We start from the raw sequence: 22,546 nt of genomic DNA, 5'->3' as shown, positions 1-22,546 counted from the left end.
ATCCATCATTAGAAGAAATCAAACTCTCAAAATAATGCCCTCAGAGCGGCACTAGGCATCTCCTAAAGAAACCACATTTCTGAAGATAGACGACAGAATAATTGGCTCCTAACCAATGACAGCCTGCTAAAAACCCTGTCACTCACTCACAAATATCTCAATAACGCTGCACCTATCTATCGAGAGATTTCATAAACAGACATCCATAATACCCACCAGATCTGTAAACAGGGACTGCCTGACCATCCCCAAATTCAAACTAACCACGATCAGAGGCAATAGTTTCCCCATTAAAGCGGCTAAATTATGGAACTCCCTGCCCTCTCCACTGAAAATAGACCAACCCTACCTCAACTTTAGAACCAACACCATCCTGTGGCTGAAAGCTAATGGCTATTAAATCACTTGATGTCAACTGAACTGTATTGAATAACGCCTATCTTGCTACCACTATTTGCTGCCCTTCGCATATAACAGTTGTAAATATTGTAAATCCTGCTATTGAAAGAACTGTATTTCTCCAGCATGGGGTCTGGCATGGATTCACATGCTCATGAATATTCCCCGTCGTCAGGCTGGGAATCCTCGGTAAAGAAAAAAACCAGTATCCGTTTCGTTTCTGATCTGTCTTTCGTAGTAATAACCAATCACTGGTCTCTGCGTCATACTGACCACAGCCAATGACTGCCCTCTACCTAAGCACCGCCTCTGGCAGCCATCTTCAGATTTTTACCGCACGTTCATGTGTTGGGATCCTCGTGCTATTGCTCTCGAGCGTTAGTGCTATTTTTTTCACGGTTTTTCTCAAAAACTTCGTTTTTTTCGGTCAAAAGAGCCTCAAGCTCCACCGACTCTCCATCCGATCAACAGGGACCCGTGTCGGATTCGTCTGCGCCCCTCAAGGGTGAAGATCTCGTCGAGCTACGCTTTTGGAGGACTCCAGAAGTTTCTCAGGCCCGGTCATGGCCCAGGAGAAGGGAAGCTCGACGCCCGGAAAGCGGAGCGGACCATGAAGGACCGCCATCAACGTCTCGCCAACTGGCTGGAAGGGAAGGGCCCGTCCGGCGAGAAGAAGAGGAAGAAATCCGAGCGGTCTTCTAAGACCTTTGAGGACGCCCCGGCGACAGGGGTCCAACATAAGGCCAAGCACCGCGAGTCCGCTGGCACCGGGAGCGCCGAACGGTCGGGCTCTACGGGCGCCAGGCTGGGCGCACCCTCCCCGGCACCATCAACCACGAGCCAACGCTCTGGCTCGGGTAAGAGGAAGGCCGAGCACCCGGCGAGGCTCCTGGAGAGGCCCCGGTCGAGCTCGAAGGCGGAGGGGGAGCGAGGCACTGTCACCCCCCCTCAAGGATAAGGCGGTGAGCGCACCTAAGGTGGTGAAGGCCTTAATCCATCCGGCCAAGCCCTCTATCGAAACTGTCGCGGCGGCCCTGGCCCAGCCTGTGGAGGCTACGCCAGTGGTGGCGACCTCGGGGCTCAGAGTCTCCCTGCCACCTCGGAGGGAGTCCTCTTTTGTGCCCATCGATAGGACCCCCGTGAAATCCCCCGTGGGGAAGAAAAAGGGGGGGCAGGGCGTCGTCGTAGATTCGGCCTCAACCTCGGAGGAGGAGCTGGTCGAGGTCTTAAGCCACGGCCTCGGCGTGGAAGAAGACCAGCCCCTGATCGCCCGTCGGATTCCCCTCTGCCAGCGCCGCGAGACAGCTCGGCGGCCATTTTGTTGGCTATACAGTCCTTATGCTCAGAGATAAGGACGAGACTAACGTTGCCGACGGAACCTCTCCCGTCGGGGGACCCAGAACCGGGACCTTCTGGGGTTCCCCCTACCAAGAAAAGAAGTCTCCACCCTCCTCCTCCTTTTCAGCCGTCGCGCCCCTTCCAGCCCTCCTCCCCGTCCACCCGAGGGGATGATACGGGGACTGACACGGCAGCGACGGGTACGGACGACGAGGTATACGACGAGGATGTACCGTCGTCGCCTCCCACCAGGGCTTCTCCGCCCAACGAGTTTGGATCGTTCCACTCCATGATCGCCAGGGCATCCGAGCTTTTCCAACTCTGCCCTGAGGAGAAGAAGGAAGGTTTCCTTTATCAGCGGCGCGAGGCCAAGAGGAAGACGGTCCTCGCAGTGCCTCTATTGGACAACATTTGGGATGAGGGCCTCACCCTCCTCAAGAACCCTTCCACGACGCCAGCTAGAAGAGACCGGTACGAGAAAAAGTACCGGGTCCCGGACACGGCCCCCCTGTGCCTCCGGGCGCAGCCTACCCCGGACTCCGTCGTCTCCGTGGCGACCAGGAAAAAAGCGGGGGGGGGTGCGGCCTCAACAAACATCGACTTCCCCACCGGACGGCGAGGGAAAGAAATTGGACGCTATGGGACGCAGAGTCATCTCGTCTGCAGCGACGACGATTAAAGCTGCCAACGCTTTGGCTATCGTGGCCCGATACGACAGGGAGCTCTGGTACAAACTGGCTCCCCTGCTGGACTTCTTGCCGGACGACAAGAGGGCAGAGGCCCTGGAGATCCTGCAGGAAGGTGTGGTGGCTTCGGACCACGCCATTACCGTTGCGACGGACATCGCCGACACTGGGTTCCGCCAGTTGGGCAACGGCGTTTGCCTTAGGCGGCGTGGATGGCTCAAGGCTACGGACTCAAGACGTTTAGACCAGAGTCCTGGACATGCCCTTCGATGGGAACAACCTGTTTGGGGAAAACAGTGGACGATTCCCTTCAGGCCATTAAAGCGGACACCGAGACGGCCCGGGCCCTTGGAGTTCTGCAACAACGACGGACGCCCTTTCGGAGCAGCGGAGGCAAGGGCGAGGCAAGTCTGGCGGACCCCGCCGTCGTCGCCAAGGAGGTCAAGGCGGCAAAGCCTCGTCGAAGCAGGATTGAACCGGCCGTGGGGTCGGGCCCCCACCGAAGCACCCCGGTGGGAGGCCGGCTGGCGAGCTTCGTCAGCTTGTGGGAGTCCATCTCCACCGACCGTTGGGTGCTGGACGCCTTGGCCCGGGGCCACGCGCTCGAGTTTCAAAGAAAGTGTCCGCGCGTCCCCCCCCGTGGCCAGGAAAGAACTTCACGCCCCTCAACTTCTCCTGGAGGTAAAGGCGATGCTCAGGAAGGGCGCCATCGAACTCGTCCCAAAGAGGCTTCGGGGCTCCGGAGTTTACTCGAGATACTTCCTCGTGAAGAAGACGACGGGGGGATGGCGCCCCATCCTGGACCTGCGACGTCTGAACAAGTTCATCAAGGCGCAAAAGTTCCGGATGGTCACCCTCCAGCACGTCCTGGGTCAGCTGGAGGAAGGAGACTTCCTGTCGTCGTTGGATTTGGAGGATGCCTACTTCCATATTCCCATCCTAAAGGGGCACCGAAAATTCCTCAGGTTTGTGGTCCAAGGGCGTCATTACCAGTTCAAAGCCCTCCCCTTCGGACTACGGTTGGCACCCAGGGTGTTCACCAAGTGCCTCGCACCGGTGGCGGCGCAGCTGCGCCGCGAAGGGATCCACGTCTACCCCTACCTGGACGACTGGCTCATCCGAGCCAAGACAAGGGAGCTCGCCGTGGTTCACACGGCAAGGACCGTCCAACTTCTCACGGACTTGGGATTCTCCGTGAACTACGCCAAATCCCACCTGGTGCCCGCGCAAGACGCTCTGTTTCTGGGAGCGAGGCTCAACACAGTGTCCCTTCTGGCCTCCCCGTCGGAGGAGAGGACCAGGACCATCCTGGGCAAGGTGCAGCGGATGTTGGTGGCCGACGCGGCCAAGGTGAGGTCCATCAAGTCCCTCCTCGGAATGATGTCTTCCTGCATCTACCTCATTCCCATGTGCAGGCTCCGGATGCGCCCGTTGCAGGAGTTCCTGGACGCGCGCTGGATCCAAACGACGGGCAGCTTCGAGGAAAGGATCATACTCGATGAGAGTTTCCGACGAGCGATCCGGTGGTGGGGCACCCGCGCGCATCTGACGGCGGGCATGGACTTCCAGACCCCAGCCCACCAGGAGACAGTGACCACGGATGCCTCTCTGGAAGGGTGGGGAGCGCACACCGAAAATCTGCACGCAAGAGGCCTTTGGCTCCCGACGGAGAAATCCCTACACATCAACGTCCTGGAGCTCCGTGCAGTGTTTTGGGCCCTCAGGTCCTTCCTTCCGTCCCTCAAGGGCAAGGTGGTGAGGATCTTCGCCGACAACACCACCACCATGTTTTACATCAGGAAACAGGGCGGAACCAGGTCCCCAGCACTGTCCAAGGAGGCGCAGGACCTGTGGCATTGGGCAGTCGCCCAAGGGATGTTTCTGGTGCCGTTTCATCTAGCAGGGATAAAAAATACCATTGCCGACTCACTCAGCAGGGAGCTGCGCTCGTGCCACGAGTAGGAACTACGGCAGGATCTAGTGGATCGCCTCTTCCGACGGTGGGGCACACCCCAGATCGACCTGTTCGCGACGGCGACGAACTCCAAGTGCCGGAGGTTCGCCAGCAGGTTTCCCCAGACGAGGAGCATGGGCGATGCTTTCTCGTTCCCCTGGGAGGGCCTGTTCCTCTACGCGTTCCCTCCTTTGCCACTGCTAATCCGGCTCGTCAACCAGCTCAAGAGGTCACGGTGCAGGATGATCCTCGTCGCACCTGCGTGGCCGAGGCAGATATGGTTCCCGGACCTTCTGGACTTGTCAGCGTCCCCGCCAATCAAGCTGCCGGTGGACGCGGATCTGCTCTCCAGGGAAGGAGGTGCCATCCTCCACCACGACCCGAAATCGCTGAACTTGCAGGCCTGGCTCCTGCAGCGCTAGAGTTTGGAGGATACGACATACCGGCCGACTGCAGAGAGGTTCTTGCAAAGGCCAGGGCGTCCTCGACTCTTAAATGCTACGGACACAAATGGAAGAGGTTCTCTGTCTGGTGCCACGCACAGAAGATTAACCCTCTACGGATTACGGCTCCCCAAATACTGCCGTACCTTCTGACGCTGGCCAAAGCTGGACTGGCACACGCGTCCATCAAGATTCATCTTGCTGCGATCTCCCGATACACCAGAACCACGGGGCGGACGTCCTTGTGGTCTCATCGTCTGGTGAAAGAGTTCATGAAGGGACTGTTCAGATCGTTCCCGCCGGTGAAGGCTCCGGCCCCGGCGTGGGAGCTCAACGTGGTGCTGACCAAGCTCATGGGACCTCCGTTCGAGCCTCTGCACTCGGCCCCGTTGAAGTTTCTGTCGTGGAAAACAGCGTTTCTTGTGGCCATCACCTCTGCACGACGGGTGGGAGAGATCCAGGCCCTTTCCTGCAGGGCCCCGTACTTGACTTTTCACGACACGAGGGTAGTGCTCAGGACGCACCGCTCCTTCATGCCCAAGGTACCGTCGGACTTCCACCTCAACGAACCCTTGGTGTTGCCTGTATTCTTCCCGTCGCCTTCGTCGCCGGCTGAGAGGACTTTGCACTCGCTGGATGTGGCTAGAGCGCTGAAGTTCTACGTGGACCGCACGAAGTGTTTTCGGAAGACGTCACAACTCTTTGTGAAATTTGGACCTGTCAATCAGGGGAAGGCTCTCTCGAAGGCTTCTATTTCCAGATGGCTCTCCGGCTGTATCATGTACTGTCATCGGTTGGCAAACCGACGGCTGCCTGGCCGTCCGAGAGCCCATTCCACCAGAGCGATCGCAGCTACCACGGCGTTCCTTTCTGGTGTGCCCCTGCTGGACATATGCAGGGCTGCTACGTGGAGGTCGACGCACACCTTCACGAAGTTCTACTGCGTCGATCAGGATTCCAGGGAGGAGTCCAGGGTCGGCCAAGCAGTGCTGCACAAGCTGTTCGCCTGAGGTGAGCCTGGTGAGGAGGTAAGATGCTTAATGTTGAGTTTGATGCAATGCTTAATGTTGAGCCTTTGCCACCTCCCGTGGTTGTGCATGTGTGTACTGCTATGTATTCTTTATTCATGAGCATGTGAATCCATGCCAGACCCCATGCTGGAGAAGGAACAAGTTACTTACCTGTAACTGTTGTTCTCCAGCATGGGTCTGGCATGGATTCACATGCGAACCCTCCCGCCTACCCCTCTGCGGCTCTTCACTTGGTCATACTGCCACTTCACATGCTTCCAAATCTGAAGATGTCTGCCAGAGGCGGTGCTTAGGTAGAGGGCAGTCATTGGCTGTGGTCAGTATGACGCAGAGACCAGTGATTGGTTATTACTACGAAAGACAGATCAGAAACGAAACTGATACTGTTTTTTTTCTTTACCGAGGATTCCCAGCCTGACGACGGGGAATATTCATGAGCATGTGAATCCATGCCAGACCCATGCTGGAGAACAACAGTTACAGGTAAGTAACTTGTTCCTTCACATCCAAGACTTAATATATGCTACCCCAAGAGGAGAACTATAACATTGTACATAATGCCTGTAATTTCTGTAAATAGCAATGTATCTTATGTAATCTATGTTTCACCACTGACCCCCTGAAACTAAGCTTTGCATGATCCTGTAACTGCTGCGCCTTGATACCTCTGGGTCCTGAGCGCATTATAAATAATAAACAAACAAGAATGAATGAAGGGAAAAAGGACCCCTCATTCAGGAGAGAAAGAAAAAGGTCTAGAAGTCCAGCAAAAAGTGCTAGGGGTCTCACTAGGAGAGGGGATTAAGCCCAAAACTGAAATCTCCCTAACACCAGGGACGCCTCCCAAAACTCCAGATGGCAAGGCACCAAGCAGACATATGGAATGGTTGGTCCCACCACACCAAGGGTCAAAGCTCCAACTAAGGACTTCTAAAGGTCACCAGCCAGACAGGGCTCATCCAGAACTGCAGCAATAGTTGGTTGCCAGGCCTTCTTTGAAAGGGTCCATGGGTCTTCAGACGTCTTGATAGCTGCGCAGGATACTTGGCTCCTCACAGCATCTCTGGGGCATGGCTGCAGGACTCCTCTTCTTATCCCAAAAATGTATGTGCTGGGAGACGTATCTGTTCAGCGGGTGTACGCCTTGCATGCTCCTAATGCACGCGGGCGGCGTGCAAAAGTCAAGGCCGCCTGCCTGTCTGTGCCTGGACAAGCCTGCAGGACTGTACCTCCTCGACAAGTACTCTCAAGGTCTCTATGCCTCAATTATTGCATTCACTGATTTTAGAGCTTGGCCCCCTCTTACAAAATTCCCCAATGGTTTTTCCTTGTAGAATAGTGTTGATAGCTCGTCCCCTCTCCCAGAGACGTTAAAATGTTTCCTCCTTAATGCTTGATCATTTATGGCCCATACTGTTTACTGCCACAACATGCTTATGAACCATCTACCTGATGTTTGTAATGGAAACTTGGTTCATTGCTTCATCGGCTCCTGCCTTAGTTCACCTTCTCCCTAATACATTCAATATTCTGCAGCTTGATCATGTCGCCCTCGCCCTGGAGGGGGCGGGTGGCTATTTTCAACTCTTTCCTGTACCATTATTGCCCTTGGACCATAGTATCCATATGGGAAGCCCTTTTGGCCCGCTTCACTATCTCCCCCACTGTATTTATACATTTCCTGGTGGTATATTGCCCTCTGGGCTTTGACCCTTAATTTTGCTATAGTTTTTGAGCTCGCAGCTGATCTGCAACTCTGCAATCCTTCCCTCATAATTACTGGCAATTTTACTTAAAAATGTAACAATCTCTCAGACTGTAAAATTCAGAGATTTGTGCAGTCTATGGACCAACTTGCTCTTCCACAGCGCATGTCTGGCCCAACCCATCGCTTAGGCAACACACTTGACACTTTTTCTTCTGTTGCTGATACCACAGGATTTCCTGGCCTCCCTATTGTGTGGTCAGACCATGTTCTTATGGTTCCATGTCATGTCATCGCGGGATGTTTTTTTCGCTGGGTTTTTTACCGAAAATCTTTTAAAAAAAACCCATAAAATGTTTTCTTTTTTTTTTTTTGGGCGGCTATCCTGCCAACCCCCCATACTTAAGTTTATATCTATTACCAAAAACCCCCATCCCATATATATAATGTTTTTGACCGCCCCCACAAAAATTCGATGGGTGTTTTTCGATAAAAGAATTCACGCTAAAAAACCCAGCAAAAAAACGTTCTGCGATGAAAGGACGTTGTACTATTTCATCGCGGAATTCCTTTCTCTTGGAATCTCCCCTCACCTTTGGCCATAGCCAGACCTTCGCCAGGCTTTCGACTTGTTTGGCATTCGGTCTCCCTGGAGGCAATATCGAACTGTTGTTTCTTATTCAGGTAGCCTGGCTATCGATCTTGGTACTATTGCCCAGGCATTTGACTCTGTTGCTGATGCCCTCACTCCACTCACCATAGTCAAGCCTAAAGTGCATACCTTGCAGCCTTGGTATAGAGTTCAACTTTGTGCACTTTGCCTTCAATGTAGACCAGCAGAACGCATGTGGCGTAGGAAATGCGACCTTGCTGACAAGGCGACCTGATCTGCTCTATCCAGCTCCAATAAAGCCTGTAATCCCAGCTCTAGCACGGGGAGGCTGAGACTGTCGGATCCGGGGTTCGTGGCTGCTGTGGGTCTATCAGGGCATCCCAAACAAGGCTGAACTTAAATGCATAAAAAAAATGATCAGAGTCCAAAAAAGAAAGCCATATATATTGCTAAATGCTGCTATTTTTCTAATCCGGTCGAGAATTCTATTAATCTCCCCCTAAAGAGCTGTTTAAGGTTGTTCGCTCCTAATCTTCTCATCCGTATGAACCCATCCTGACTTCAGTCCTTATGCTCCTCCCTCTATGCCTACTTTGTATAGAAAATCATTACGATCCGTGACAAGATCGGTTCCTCTGGGTCTCACCGTTCAGCTCCTGATTCTATAGCTTGCAATCCTCTTCCTACTTCATGTTGGGCTGTATTTCCTGTTTTCTCCACTGCCGAAATCTCATCGGCTGTTTTCAAGTTGAAATCCACTTCCCCGGTGGACCCCATTCCTCTGGATTTTGTGAAAGACATTCTGCCTCGTATGTGTGAGCTGATTACTGCTGCCATCAAATTCCTTTTCTTCAGGGCTGATCCCGTCTTCTCTTAAGCACTCCCTGGCAACGCCCCTCTTAAAAAAATCGACACTGGACTCTGCTGTTCCTGCTAACTATCGTCCCATCACTTTTCTCCCCTTTCAAATGGAACATCTGGAAACCCTAGTTGGTCCCCTTGGCAGCTCTTTTCTTGAAAAATCATTTTTGTTTCATATGTCTGTCTGTTTTTCTCCATAGTCGGGACACAGAAAGTATGTTGGTTTCGGTGGTCAATGATCGTGCACTTCTGCATGATCAAGGCTGGGTCAAAGCCTTGTTGCTCCTTGATCTCTCTAGCGCGTTCGATACCATTGAACACACAGTTCTTCTCAATCGCCTCGCCATGGTGGGCCTTTCAGGTACTGTTCTCTTGGTTCTCCTCTTTTCTATCTGATAGGACTCAATCCTTTCATGTGGTGTTCCCCCAAGGTTCGGTCCTCTCCCCTGTTCTGTTTAATACCTACATCCAACCGCAGGCTAAGCTTATTTCTTCCCACGGCTTCAGTTGCTATTCTTATGCTGACGACACCCAAATCTTGGTTTTCTTAGATCTTACTCTTCAGGACACTGCAACCAGATTTCAGGGGTGCCTAGAAGCCGTGGGGGAATGGATTTAAGCCAAATGGCTTACACTGGATGGAGAGAAAACGAAGGTGTTGGGGTGGGTCCTCCATCTGCTGCGGCCTAAGGCATGCCAGCTTTCTGGCCCCTTAGTCTTGCTCCTTATCCTACTCCTGTTTCATCAGTGAAGGACCTGGGCATAAAAATAGCCTCCTTTTTCAGCCAACCTTCCGATCAGCGCCATTTGTCAAAGGATACTTTCAGTTGAAAACCTCGTGCAAAATCCTCCCTTACCTCCGCTCTCAATTTTGCGCCCCAGTTGTACCCTCATTTATTATATCAAGTATGAACTATAGCAACGCTTTACTATTGGCACGGCCTGCCTTCTGCAGCACCTACAAGTGCTGCAAATCACGGCAGCAAGAGTTGCCACCTCGCACCTAGGTGTGCCCACATCTCAGTGCTTTGCCATCTTCACTTGCCCCCTGTGGCTAAACAAGTGCATTTTAAATCACTTTGTTTGGTCCATTTGGCTTTTTATGGTTGCGAAGCAGAATACCCAAAGGAAAAATTCTGGCCATATGTCCCGGCTCCTGCACTTCGCTCTGAGGCTCGCCTGATTTCTGTACCTCGTTTTAGGACTTCCCGCATTAGCGCCCCATCTTTTTCAGTGGCTGCAGCCTAGCAGTGGAATTCCATCCCCCAGACATTTAGAGCTATTGAAGAGCACCTTACGTTTCACCAGTCACTGAAAACGTATGTTTTCTTGTTCATTCTCCCCCCTTGTTGCTTCCAGTAGCGCCATGATACCTTTGTTGGCGCCCGTACGATCTATAAATAAAGTTTAACATAACATAAAAGGATGTTCTGACCTGGCCGGACAGAAAGAAGGACTTGGAGACAAGATGGTCAAGGAACAAACGAAAAACCTTGTGGTACTACCATGTTGAGACACTAGCCACTGTTAGTAGCCAAATGTGGTAAGGCCAACACAAAGTACAGTAAAAATCATCAAAAGTAACTGCTGCCACCAGTTTGTCCGTAGGCGAATCGAAGGTAACCAAATAATAACTTTGAGTGAAGTTTAGGGTCATACAAAAGAAACCCCATTGGCACTACATTGTAAAATGCATTGTGCAATAATAAAAAGTTACCCAAAGAATAGATAACGTGTAAAAAGACTGACGGTCTGAAAAACTGATCAGTTTCCCCTTAACAATGAGCAAAAGTCTGGAAAAAGTCGGTACAGAGTACAAAAATAAAAAATTTGGGGGTTCAAGGAAATGGAAGCAAAGTTGCTTAAAAGGGAACATCTAACTGTTGGTTTGTGTGTGCCACTTACGTTTTAGGAGTGTATTGAGACCATTTAGATCTGGTATTAGGAGTCTAACTGTAGCCTCCCTTTTGGTGGCCCTCTAGACCTTATTGCCGGTTAACCCCTTTTCCTCCCTCAATGTGCTATGTGTAATATGAAGTGTACATTTGTATCATTAATGCTGCTTTGTGGTAGAGGTGTGATGGGATTACTGTGACTATTTGCGTGTGGCAATTTGGATCCTGATTAGAATGTTGTAAATTAGTTTTTCTGTTGTCTAGGGCTCCACGCCCCTTGCTCCTACCACCCGGTAATGGGCATACATTTAGCTTAGGAGTGTGCAGGGTGTCGCTGTGTCCCTTACTGTTTTTATATATACTGTCTACTACGGTATGTTGGACCTTAAAGATATTCTGTGTGTGATTTTATGATGGTGTATTTTTTCAGTATATCGGCGTGTTGTATTCCCTAGGGGTAACTATTAGGAAAAAAAATGTACTTTACTACCAGCCTACCTCCTCCCTTGTGTTAATCCAGACTCCTCTGCCTTGGTGCATTTGATATTTCTTTTTGTTGGACATTCCATCTTGCCCTTCTCTAAGATGATTTTACATCCCTGTACACACTGCCCCTCCGGTGTCTCGCACTGGCCTTCTTCGCCTCATTGAAAGTTGCGGATTCCGCGACCTGCTTCGGCTCCACCTCCACAAGGCGTGATGATGTCGGGGGATCTTCTCCTGTGCATAGCACTCTCTTCCTCTCTCCTTACTCCGTCTAGTCCCAGTTAAATATATGCCTATCGTTAGAGACCTCCTCTTTTTTTTCTTATCTGTTTTATTGCCTTCAGCCAAATTTAAAGATGCCATACTACTCTTTATAGCAGACAGTGCCATGTATGTGGTATGAAGAATCAAGGGAACATAGGGGATGCAGTACCCTTTTGGTGCCCTACAACAACCCTGACCTTCTGGCAATAGGAACCCAACCTTTTGTATAAGTCTGTACTACACAGGTTGGTAGCTTGTTGAGCAGCCAGGCTTATCTCAAGAGGGGTCAATGTGAGCTGTAGGGGAGTTACACAGAGATTCACAGCGACAGGTATTCAAATACACTCTTACACACAACGTTTCTTGATTAAACAATTATTAATTTATTTATCAGGTAGTTTGAGTAAGCCTTCTTCAGAAGGGGCAATATAATAGTAACACATAAATACACTCCAAAATACACACTCTGAGTTTCCCTAAATCAGGAAACTCCCATTTGGGATTGCACACAGACACTTCCTACAGCCTCAGGTGACTTCAATAGTTAGGACACTGTGGACATTAATAGCAGGTAAGTACTTTTGGTAACCCCCAATGCAAAACAAGTTAACTCCTTCCTGGAAGGAGGTCTAAACACAGAGTCAGAGGGAAGAAGAGTTATTCAGGGTCCCAGGCCAAAGTCAATTGGACAAAAGTCAAGGTGAGCTGAAGCCATTCTTGCAGGTAGGTAAAAGTCTTGCACAATGTTTTAGAAGTCTTTGTAGAAAAGAAGAAATCAAAGTAGGGCCACATGCTGATTAGGCTTGTGAGGTAAAGAAACTGTTGGCAACTCTACAGAAGCAACAAAGACAAGTCTCCACTGAGAACAAGTGAGGTTACACAACAAGAGGTAAGTTCTCTTAGACTTTAAGTACCTTTTGGTTAGAAGAAAAAGCTTTGGCTGGCTTCTGTTCCTGTGCACCTCTGCAGATCTTGTGTTCCTGGGCAGCAGTCGTGGGGACAAGAGGGAGGACGTCTGGAGGACTCCTGCACTGCAACAGGACAGTCGGTGACAGAAAAGGACCAACTTCTATTCAGTGGCACTTCGCGGTTTCAGCTCCTCGCGTCAACAAATAGCACCACCACGGACTCTTGGCTGTTGAGATGGGCTTTCCTTGCATCTGGGGTCCAGCACTCTGTTGAGGTGGCTCAGGCTCGGTCAGTCCTGCTTCCTGGGAGTCCGGAGGATCTTCCTGGAGCTCTTGGCCAACTTAAAAGCAACGCATAAGAACTGGTGTTCCTCTCCCTGGCTCTATGGGTTCCAGCAGAGACTGCAGTGGAAATACAACCAGCTTCGAGGGGATGTGCAGGTGGCTTTCGAGTTGATTTGTCCCACCAACTCAAGTGGAGAAGTCGTCCTTGCAGGGCTTCTTGTCAAGGAGAATTCGGAGCTTCAGCACAGCAGCAGGGCTTCACCGGGCAAACCACCGGTCCAGGAATTGCAGCAGGCGTCTCTTCCAAGTTCTTCTTCAGATTCCTTCGTCCACTGGTTGACTGCCTTCCAATCCAAAAAGCCTCGCCTTTTATGCAGGTTTCTCCCATTCATTCCAGCCCAGCTGTCAGTCACCCAGCAGGGTGGCTGTCGTTGCTGGACAGCCAGCCGGCCAATCACCTAGGAGTGCATTTCGGGCACCTCCCTCGCTTCCTGTAAATCGCAGGAAGGACATTTTCACAAAGAAATGGCAAAAAAAGGAAGACCGGGGCCATTTTGACAAGAATGGCACCCTTGGGTGCTTTACTGCAGCTGTGAACGCAGTCTGCGGTAAAAGCACACCACGGTAGTTAAAAGTAAACCGCTGCCACCAGCCATTTGTCGAGGAAAGGTTAACATAAAATTGTCACATGAGAAGCTAGACAAAAGGGGATACTAATAACTCCTCCAGGACCCTTTTGTAAGATAGTGTGTGCTGAGTCTAGAAAGTTGCAAATATAAGTAAAGTCAATTTCACTTTACTGCTCTTGGAAACAGAAGTTTATCCAAGAGAAGGTATTTAAACCTTTGGGAAATCTGAAAGGCTTCCCTGTGTCACTGCACTGAGGGTGCTGTGTGACACAATGTAAATGATGATGCCTATGGAGTTTGTCAGACTCCACAACCAAAGAAAATGACATTTAAAATACATGAGAGAGTGGGGCAAAAGGGTCTCACTCTCTCCAGGTTAAAAAATGAAAGTCCTCAAAATCCCACAAAGTTGCTTGGGGTCTCTAAGGTAGCGGGGAATTAGCACATTTCTGAGAACTATCCCTAACAATCCCTCACCGGATGGCTGTGGAAAAATTCTCCTAACACATACAAGAGCTCTTAAGGTTTGGATATCTCCTACAAAACATGCATGCAAGAAGTGGGTGGTTTTTCCACTACCTTGAAGGCGTTTTGACACATTTGAAAGAAGTGGCAAGATATTGCGATGTGTAATTCTTTCCAAAGTTATAGCAACAGAGCAGTCTTAAAGTTGAAATCTAAATGCCAATGTCATAGTTGTTGTCCTAATGGAAGTTAATTCAGGATGGGCTTGGAGATAGGTCTGCTCTGTCCACTGTATTTTGTATATGTCAATTTATCCTGAGACTATTTGTACTTGTCAGTAGTCCATGTTCTCTGTGCAGTCTTTCAGCACCTTGTGTTTTGCTTCATGTCCTCTCACTTTGGCAGGAACGATTTTAAACATGTTGCTATAAACATTGCTTGAACATTTCCTACTCTTGGGACTTTTAAGGGACATCAACAGTGACGGGTACCTCAGGATCATTCCAGTGTGGCAAATCCTCTTAGCTTTCAGGCCAATTAAACAGGTTCTAAAAATGAGTTTTTCTTTTTTAAATTTAAATTAACACTGCAAGATAATCCAAATATTAGCGTAAAACAGTGCTTTCATGGGTTTAATAACATTTTCTATGATAATTTTGCAGGACAAAATGAACCACTTACTGCATCTGCTCCAAAGCACAGACCCAACTGATGGTCAGACTGATCCCATTGAGTTACTTCATCTTGAAGGTAACACCACTCAGTAATATATAGATAAACACAGAATACCAATGTTGAACTAAAGTTTTTATGGCCATTCTTTTGTACTTATTCTTTTAAATGAATTATTTTCCATGAATGTTTGTACTATTTTGGATCTTTATAACTTAATTATGAAACTGTTCCTCACTGAGGCTACCTCAACAGAAAAGCTACTGTGTGGCACTTGTTTTGTACTTGTATGACACGGCTTGCTCTTTGCAGCTTTAAGCGTATTTTAGGCTATGTAGGAGTTTGTGACTGACATTCACAGGCGACTTGCTCCTTTTAGAAGTTATGCACTTTGAGAACAGTCAAACAAAAATCACCCCCCAACACTAGCTTTGCTGGCCTTTTTTTGCCCTGTTGGGTGCAGGTTAGAGTCCCGTGGGTGGTGGATTATCCCTTGGAGTTTGCATCCATACTATTAGTTAGGGAATAGTCATGTGATTTGTAGAGCCATGAGCTTGCTCCAGTCACTTTGCTTTGTGGACGTTTATGGACCGGGGCAAGAGCTTCTGGAGACACTCTACCTGGAGGCAATACATTGTTCCTTCATCATTGTTGCCCATTAGGCATGCTCTACTGGGCAACGGTATAACTTTTTAAATGCCATCTCCTCCACTGCTACTCTGAATGTGTCTCAAGTACAGATGCACTTTCAGGCGCTGCCCATTGGATATATTTAGCAAACTGCACATATGCGTGTTCCGCACATCATGATTTGTTGCATTGTTCTCATTATATTCCTAATCCTTAGTAATTTACTAGAGCACCTTTTGTGCTATGAAGAGGCATGCATCTGTATTTTGGATCACTACTGGAACCAGTTGCATGTTTTTGCAATAGGGTAAATTGAGACGAAGTCTGAGGCCATTTGTGATTTAAGTGCACTTTATTATTGGTTTGTATTTCAGGATTTACTGTGGAAAATCACATTTGAAGTAGGGAATTGACCTGGAAATAAGTGTAGACCTATAGAACAGTGTCAACGATGGAACAAAACAAAGTGGAGGCTCCATGCATCCCTGAATATGGATTTGTACAAACTGAAGAAAATCACAAATCCTGTTCTTTTAAGTCTGCATCCCTTCAGGGACGCCCTATTCTAATAACCAAAGTTTCCAAGGTGGTGGCTACGCAAACTCTAAACCTACTCTTCAAAGTCAAAATAAATGAACTTTATTTTGAAGACCAAACTACTTCATGAAAGATACCAAATAGCAACCTCAAAATAAAACTAGAACTTAACAATTAATCTGTTATCGAACAAGCTTGACAAACAATTAAAATGATCAGCAGCCTGTACCAAAACCGTCCAAAAGTAGACTGTTGCAGCACCTTCCATTCTTTCCTTATGGATAACATGTGTTCAGTATAACATTACAAATCATGTGCAGTATGTCTACTATATAGGGAAAGTAAACAAAATAAGGATTGACTTGCCTCCTTAATACCAGCAAGCATCAAAACTTAAAACTTCCTTCTTGGGGAAACATAAGAAGGGCAAAACAAAAATATATAATAAAAGTTCCCTTGCAAGACCATGCAATCTTTTAACGCTCTATGATTTCCCCAGCTACTATATGCCAGAACACATTTGTTCGCAATGAACGAAGGATAGCGGAGGGGCAACATGCTGGTCTTGGAAGCAAGACCATGCAGCGCTACAGAGGTTTGAATCCCGGATCCGTGCTTAGAAACCCAACTGATGTATTAAGTGCGTTATAAAAAACCAATTAAATAAATTCTCAAACTAAACAAAAAACCCTGCCGTGGTGAGGCTTAACAAAGCTAGGTCAGATATCCCATTCGAGCATCAACCGCTTTGAGCAATAGGTGATGCTTGAGCTTTTGAATGAATCCGTAGCTATTTCCTGAGACAAGCGAGAACGAAAAAGCTACATTAAGACCTGAATATTTTCTACATATATCCTACAGAAAATACCTTAACAAATCTCAGCCAACTACTTTATGAAGCACATCAGAGTTAAGTAGATCCAAGACCATATTGTGCATTCAATTATGTTTGTGGGTTTTCCATAAGATAAGTGATGCCAAAACACTAGCAGTCTCAAATATGTTATATCTGATACAAATCCAATCCAGAATCTAGGTGAATGTGAAGTTCAGAAGCACCATGCGCCAAACCCAAAAGCGCACTCAATAAGGGATTATCCGTAATTTGAATCAGATTTGTTTGTGTGTGCCTTCAAACTACAGCGTCATTTGTTGAAAAGGAATCAATTGGGCAAAATACATATGAAGATTTCAGTTCAATGGAGAGACCTTGAAAGTTTCTTACTGTTCTATGGTGATTTTTGAGCATTCATCTTCAGGTCCTATGCAGCCATATTCTTTTCATAACCTTTGAGCTGGCCCTGTTTTAGGAAAAATTCAATTTTTCATCGTTCCCTCAATTCAATATCTATCTGTGGGAATTCTGGAATAATTTATTTAGGTCCCCTCCACATTTTGCATTTTATATTTCGTGTGTGTTTTTGGATCTCAGATTTCTTTTTGGTGGTAAGAGGCACTTCTATATGGTATTGGGTGGCCCCTAATGTGCCCAGCCCAAGGTTGCCTCTCAGGTTCACCATTTCTGTTCTAGGGTGACCTTATAACCTTACCCAGGCTTTTTGGGAGTAGATTGGTGGCAGTTAGACTTTCCTTTTGGCTTCAGCAAGGATGCACGACTTTTTACTGCTTTGGCAGGTCAATGTACCTTTTAGATAGCCATTAGGGTACCAATGGCTTTTTTTAAATCATGTTTGTAGCTGTTTTGTTTTTCAGTGCTCCTTTGTTTGAGATGAGCACAAGGCACATAATGACCGTTTTGTCCATGTGGGATATTTTATGAGCAGATAATGGCATTCTCCATATTGGCCCTAACTTGTTTAGGCCAGTATAGGTCCTTGGAATATCTCGTTCACTTCCTATGGGTGTGTCTTTGGCTAGGTGGCAGTTCTAGTGGTCATCGGACCATTTGCCCGCAACCCACCCAGTACTTAGGATTTGTCCGGTGCCTGCTCTCTTGCTGCTTCATTCCTGCAACTGCTGCTATTTTTTATCCCTCACTTACCAAAACTTGGAAATTGCAGTGGCTTGGGCATATCATGGATTGTGTTTTTGTTCTTTGGAGGTCCATTCCGGCTTTCTTACACACATTCCATATTGCATCAAAAGTCTTGGTGTTCCCTTTTAGGCCCACTGTCAGCTTTCATATTGCAACAATTACCCATATTTCCTTAACCAAATTCTCACTGGAGGCATCGCCTGTGTTTCCAAAACATCCGTAGGACTAGTTTGGCTGCAAACAATAACTTTGCCACACGTGTGTGTGTGTTTTGTGAGGTTCACTTATTTATCATGACAAATGACATCACTCAGTTTATGGTAGGGGCAGACTTACAACCCACACCGACAAGGCTATGATTGGTCAAAGGCACAGTTCCCGCCTTTCTCTTTGCTGGTTGGATGACGGAAAGGGTTGTCATGTTTTATGATCGGGTCTGGAAACCTCCCATAGTTATTGGGACCAAAATGTAACTTTCCCACAAATACATATTTATGTACTTATGCCCTCTAAGAAAATCGGATACATAAATTACATATTTTGTGGGCCACATTTACATGCAACTCCCAAGTCGGTGTGACCTGGTTTTGTCTTGCTATTGAATTTTGGCAATTTCAACCATAAAGGTTTGGCTTAACATTTCCTAATTCGGTACATATATGTGCAATCAGCCCAAGAACATGGGTACACAATATTAGATTTGCAACATTAATAGTTTCTGCGCAATTGGTCTTTTTTCATAACTTTTTTCCTTACGCAGTAAGAAATCCTATCAAGTTTTCAAATGGCTAGCATAGGTTCAGATTTATATGTATGTACTTTTCACTTGTTTACTTATTCTTGCGGCAAATTTAAATGTCTTGAAGTTCAGTGGCAAAAAGCATTTGAACCCAAAAATCGCATGTCAGTTTTTTTCTTCCTTCCCAAGTGTGAACAAATGGCAAGTCCTTTGAAGTTCAATGAGAAGACTCCTCCTGGAGAGTGGAGCATTCTGCCCCTCCCCTGGAAGGATGAGTGTCCAAGCCTGCTATTGTCTTTGCCTGGGGCCCAGACGAATGTCTAATGAGGTCCTTTGTCATGAGTATGCGAGGCCTCCCAACAACAATTAGCCTTTCCTGCCAGCAGTGAAGTGTCAACCTTTACCAGGCTAAGGACTGTCAGAGCAGAATTATTTTATCTTAAAAATAGTTAATTAACTCAAGACTGGGTTTAACTTTAAGTTTCACCTACATCTTTCCTTTAAACATATAAACAGTTTATAGGTGGATTTTTACATTAGCAATCCTTTGTTATTCTTAAAGAATTAAAACTTTAAACAAAAACATGCTTTCACAACAGGCGATTTTGCACTTCATTCATAAAAAGCACATCAAACTGATTTCCTATGCAGCACCTACACATTTTATTCAGCATTAGTTCTTCCCTTGAGTGCTGGGATTGTTTGCAGTTTGGATACATGTATCATGCCTTTGTTCAGAGTTTCTCTCTGCATAGCTGATTCTGTTACTTGTTGCAAAGTTAGCCGCATTTTTCCAGTGGAAAATGAAAACAAAGGTTCCTGGGTTGCTTTTTCATTAGATACATTTTATAGAGCGGTCAGTCAATGAGGCCCGGTTCCACTGAGCCACACTGGATGATCCTGGGCATTGCAGTACCCTTTTAATCTCAATTATTCAATGGAAATTAATGGATCTAGTGCCAAAAACAGCACTTTTTAAGGTTGCAAAGCTAACATTTTAAAAGGCATTTTTGGTTACCAGCACATTTGTGCTGCTTTGCTCCATGTTAAATGTGGCACAGCCCACTGGCATGCTCCTGCAGTGAGAACTCTGTTTTCACCCCCCGCCCCGCGTGTGGCAGGGTGTGCAGCCTTTTTCTGGTGGTGACCCAAACGCAGTTTTGAAGATTTTGGCGTGCACATGAGTCAGCGCATCCATTTTGGGCTGTTTCTTTGACCATTTGTAAAGTGATGCAGTGGGACACATTGGAATGGGTCAAAATATCCCACACTGTAGCCCTTCCTCCCAATCAACCTGGGGACTCAAAACGGCAGTCCCGACCTAGAGTCTGCTGCAACCCACTAGACTCGAGAAGACCTGCATTTTGAGCCTTTCAACGCCGTGGTACGTCCATACGAGTCTGCAATACCCAATACCCTGGTTCCTCGAGCCATTGTGCCGTGCACGGTCTTCTGAATTCCAAATCTTGCTGAAAATTTGTTGGCATGTGCTGGATCTGTCCGGAAAGTCCTATCACCAGAATGCTGGACCTTGCAAACGACGAGAATCCGACCAGCGATATTCTGGCTTCTTCTCTGCTCCTGAAAAGGCGCAAGATCTACAGAGCCGCATCCAGCCACGGGAAACACCTTGCTTAGAGCCTTCCCTGTGATCCATGCTGCAAAGGTCCTTTTAGTGTCCTGTCTTCATGAAGGAATTCAACAACCAGGGTTTTGGCTGCAGATCCTGAAATCATCCTGCTCCAAAATGTTGTTCTGTGCTGAGGTACTGTTCTGGCTTGGGTATTTACTTACCTAAAGTCTCTTGTGATTCCTTTGTAGTTTCCGGGTGTTTACTGTGATTGGGAGGCCTCCCGTCCAGTGCACCCAGGCCCCTGCTGGAATCGTCCTAGGGTGTCTTCTCCGAAGCCCTTGGACCCTCAACTAACTCTAAAGTAAAATACTCATCGGTTTGAACAGTCTTCCTTAGGAACTCTCACTTTTGCTACTTCAGAACCTATCTTGACACTGCCTGTTGGACACTAGACTAGTAACCCCCCTTCTGCCACTGAGAACACTCATGCGCCAAGAATAAGGGAAAGACTTCTAAGGATTGTGCCTTTTTGCCTAGAAAAGAGAATACGTGTTTAAAAGTTCCTTACTTGTAAAACAGTTGGTTGGTAACTGTAACTCTGAGAGTGAACAGTTACACAAGTAATTACATACCTTAGAAATGTTCTGCCATTCTGAAAAGTAGATGGGTTATTTTACTCACCTGTGAATTGGTTGTGCCTCTTCGCCAAAAGTAATGCTATTTGTTTCACTTCACTATTCTTTTAGGATACATGTATGAGTGTGTTGGGGAGAATTCTCATTTCTGTGCTAATTCCCTTCATCCTTAGAGACCCCCAGCTCTTTTGTTGGACTTAAGTCCTTTTCATTTTTATGCTGGAGTGAGTGAGACCTTTTTCTCACTCGTGTATTTTGATCTAATTTGGATGCTGTATTCTGTTTGTTTTTGGAGTCTGACAAACATTTTGTATGGTGACACACAACACCTTCAGTGCAGTGTCACTGAGAAATCCTTTGGATGTCTCTTGAGGTTTAAACACCTTCTCTTGGGTTACTGTTCCCAAGAGTAGCAAAGTAAAATGGACTTAACTTATATTTTTTCTCTGTAGATCCAGCATACACCATCTTATGTGGAGTGCTGGGGGGTTAATTAGTAGCCCCTTTTTTCTACTTACATGAGTAACATTCTTTGTTGCCTTCACAAATTTAAATGGCTGTTGGCAGTGGTTTAATTTTCCTACCATTGGGCTTTTCTACTGCAGGCTGAACCCTCAGCTGCAGTATAGCGCCCATGGGTGACCATTGTGTCAAAATGGCCCAGTCTTCTTTTTTCGCAATTTCTTGTTAGTGAAGTCTTTCTTGGGTTTTATTCTGCGTGCTAAATCAGGTTTAACCCTTTTGTCTGGCTCCAGTGTGTCTGGCATGGCAGGAAGCGAGGGAGGTGCCCGAAACTCCCTGTCCTTGGTCTCCTTGGTAACCTGAATACACCCAGTGCTGATTGGATGGCTGGCTGTCTTTGCAGGAGAGACACCAAGCTCTGTGAGTGACAGCCAACCGGTGCTTGAATGGGAGAAACCTGCTTATAAGGCGAGGCTTCTTGAACAGAAGACAGTCGACTATTGGACGAAACATCCGACGAAGGAATCTTGATGAGAAGCTTGCTGCATCCACCTGGACCATTGAACAGCCCGGTGAATCCCTGCTGCTTTGCTGAAACTGCTTTTCCGAATCAACTAGAGAAGCTCCGGAGAGGACGACGACTTCTAGTCGGACCAACTAACCCCATGACAAACTTTGCTGGAAGACCTTCCCCAACTGGCTGTACTTCTTTGCTACTGCTGGAACCGAGTGCCAGGGGTCGAGAAATCCATAGTCGAGTGCATCGTCTTTAAGCCAGACCAAAACTCCAGAAACATCCTGAGGACCATCCCGAAGCAGGACGATCCAAGCTCAGTAGAGTGCAGGAAGCCCATCAAGTGTCCTCTGCAGTGGTGGTAGTTGCCAGTAGCTGAAACCACAAAGTGCTGCTGAACTGAAAAGAGCCTGTAGCTGCCGCTGACCTTCAAACTGCAGTGCAGGAGTCCGCCAGACGCCCTCCCTCTTGTCACCACGACTGAGGCCCAGAAACCCAGGATCTGCAACCCTGCTACCAGACCAGAAGCCAGCTGGATCCTCTTCTTGAAACCTAAGGTACTGTGCTAACCAAGGGGTACTTACCCCTTTTGTCTGTAGCTTGCATTATCACGCTTGAGACTTGCATTTGCTGCTTTTTGCAGAGTTGATCTCAGCCCTGCCTTTTACAAGCCAAACAGCTTGTGGCCCTACAGGGATTCCTACAAACCCTCTAACTTGGTGCAAAACTTTTGTGCTATTTAAGAAGTTCCTCAGCTCCATAGACATTGTTCAAATTGACTTTGGCTGTCCTGGCTCCCTACAGACTCTGCTGACCTATTGACTTT

General features: G+C 47.6%; 1 protein-coding gene across 6 annotated transcripts in view; it reads left to right on the top strand.

Annotated features, from left to right (window-relative positions):
• Positions 1 to 22,546, top strand: part of STAM (signal transducing adaptor molecule) — an 876,495-nt gene that overhangs the window by 591,295 nt on the left and 262,654 nt on the right. For all 6 annotated transcript variants that reach the window (XM_069648340.1, XM_069648344.1, XM_069648342.1 and 3 more), the window contains one exon: positions 14,625 to 14,712. In XM_069648340.1, the coding sequence (XP_069504441.1) occupies positions 14,625 to 14,712 (88 nt within the window). The remainder of the gene's footprint in view (positions 1 to 14,624; positions 14,713 to 22,546) is intronic.

This window comes from Ambystoma mexicanum, chromosome 2q (genome assembly GCF_040938575.1).
Source record: "Ambystoma mexicanum isolate Mex_15411 chromosome 2q, UKY_AmexF1_1, whole genome shotgun sequence".
NCBI lineage: Eukaryota > Metazoa > Chordata > Amphibia > Caudata > Ambystomatidae > Ambystoma > Ambystoma mexicanum.
The sequence above is the reverse complement of the archived record's forward strand: the minus strand, read 5'-3'. Positions and strand labels throughout refer to the sequence as shown.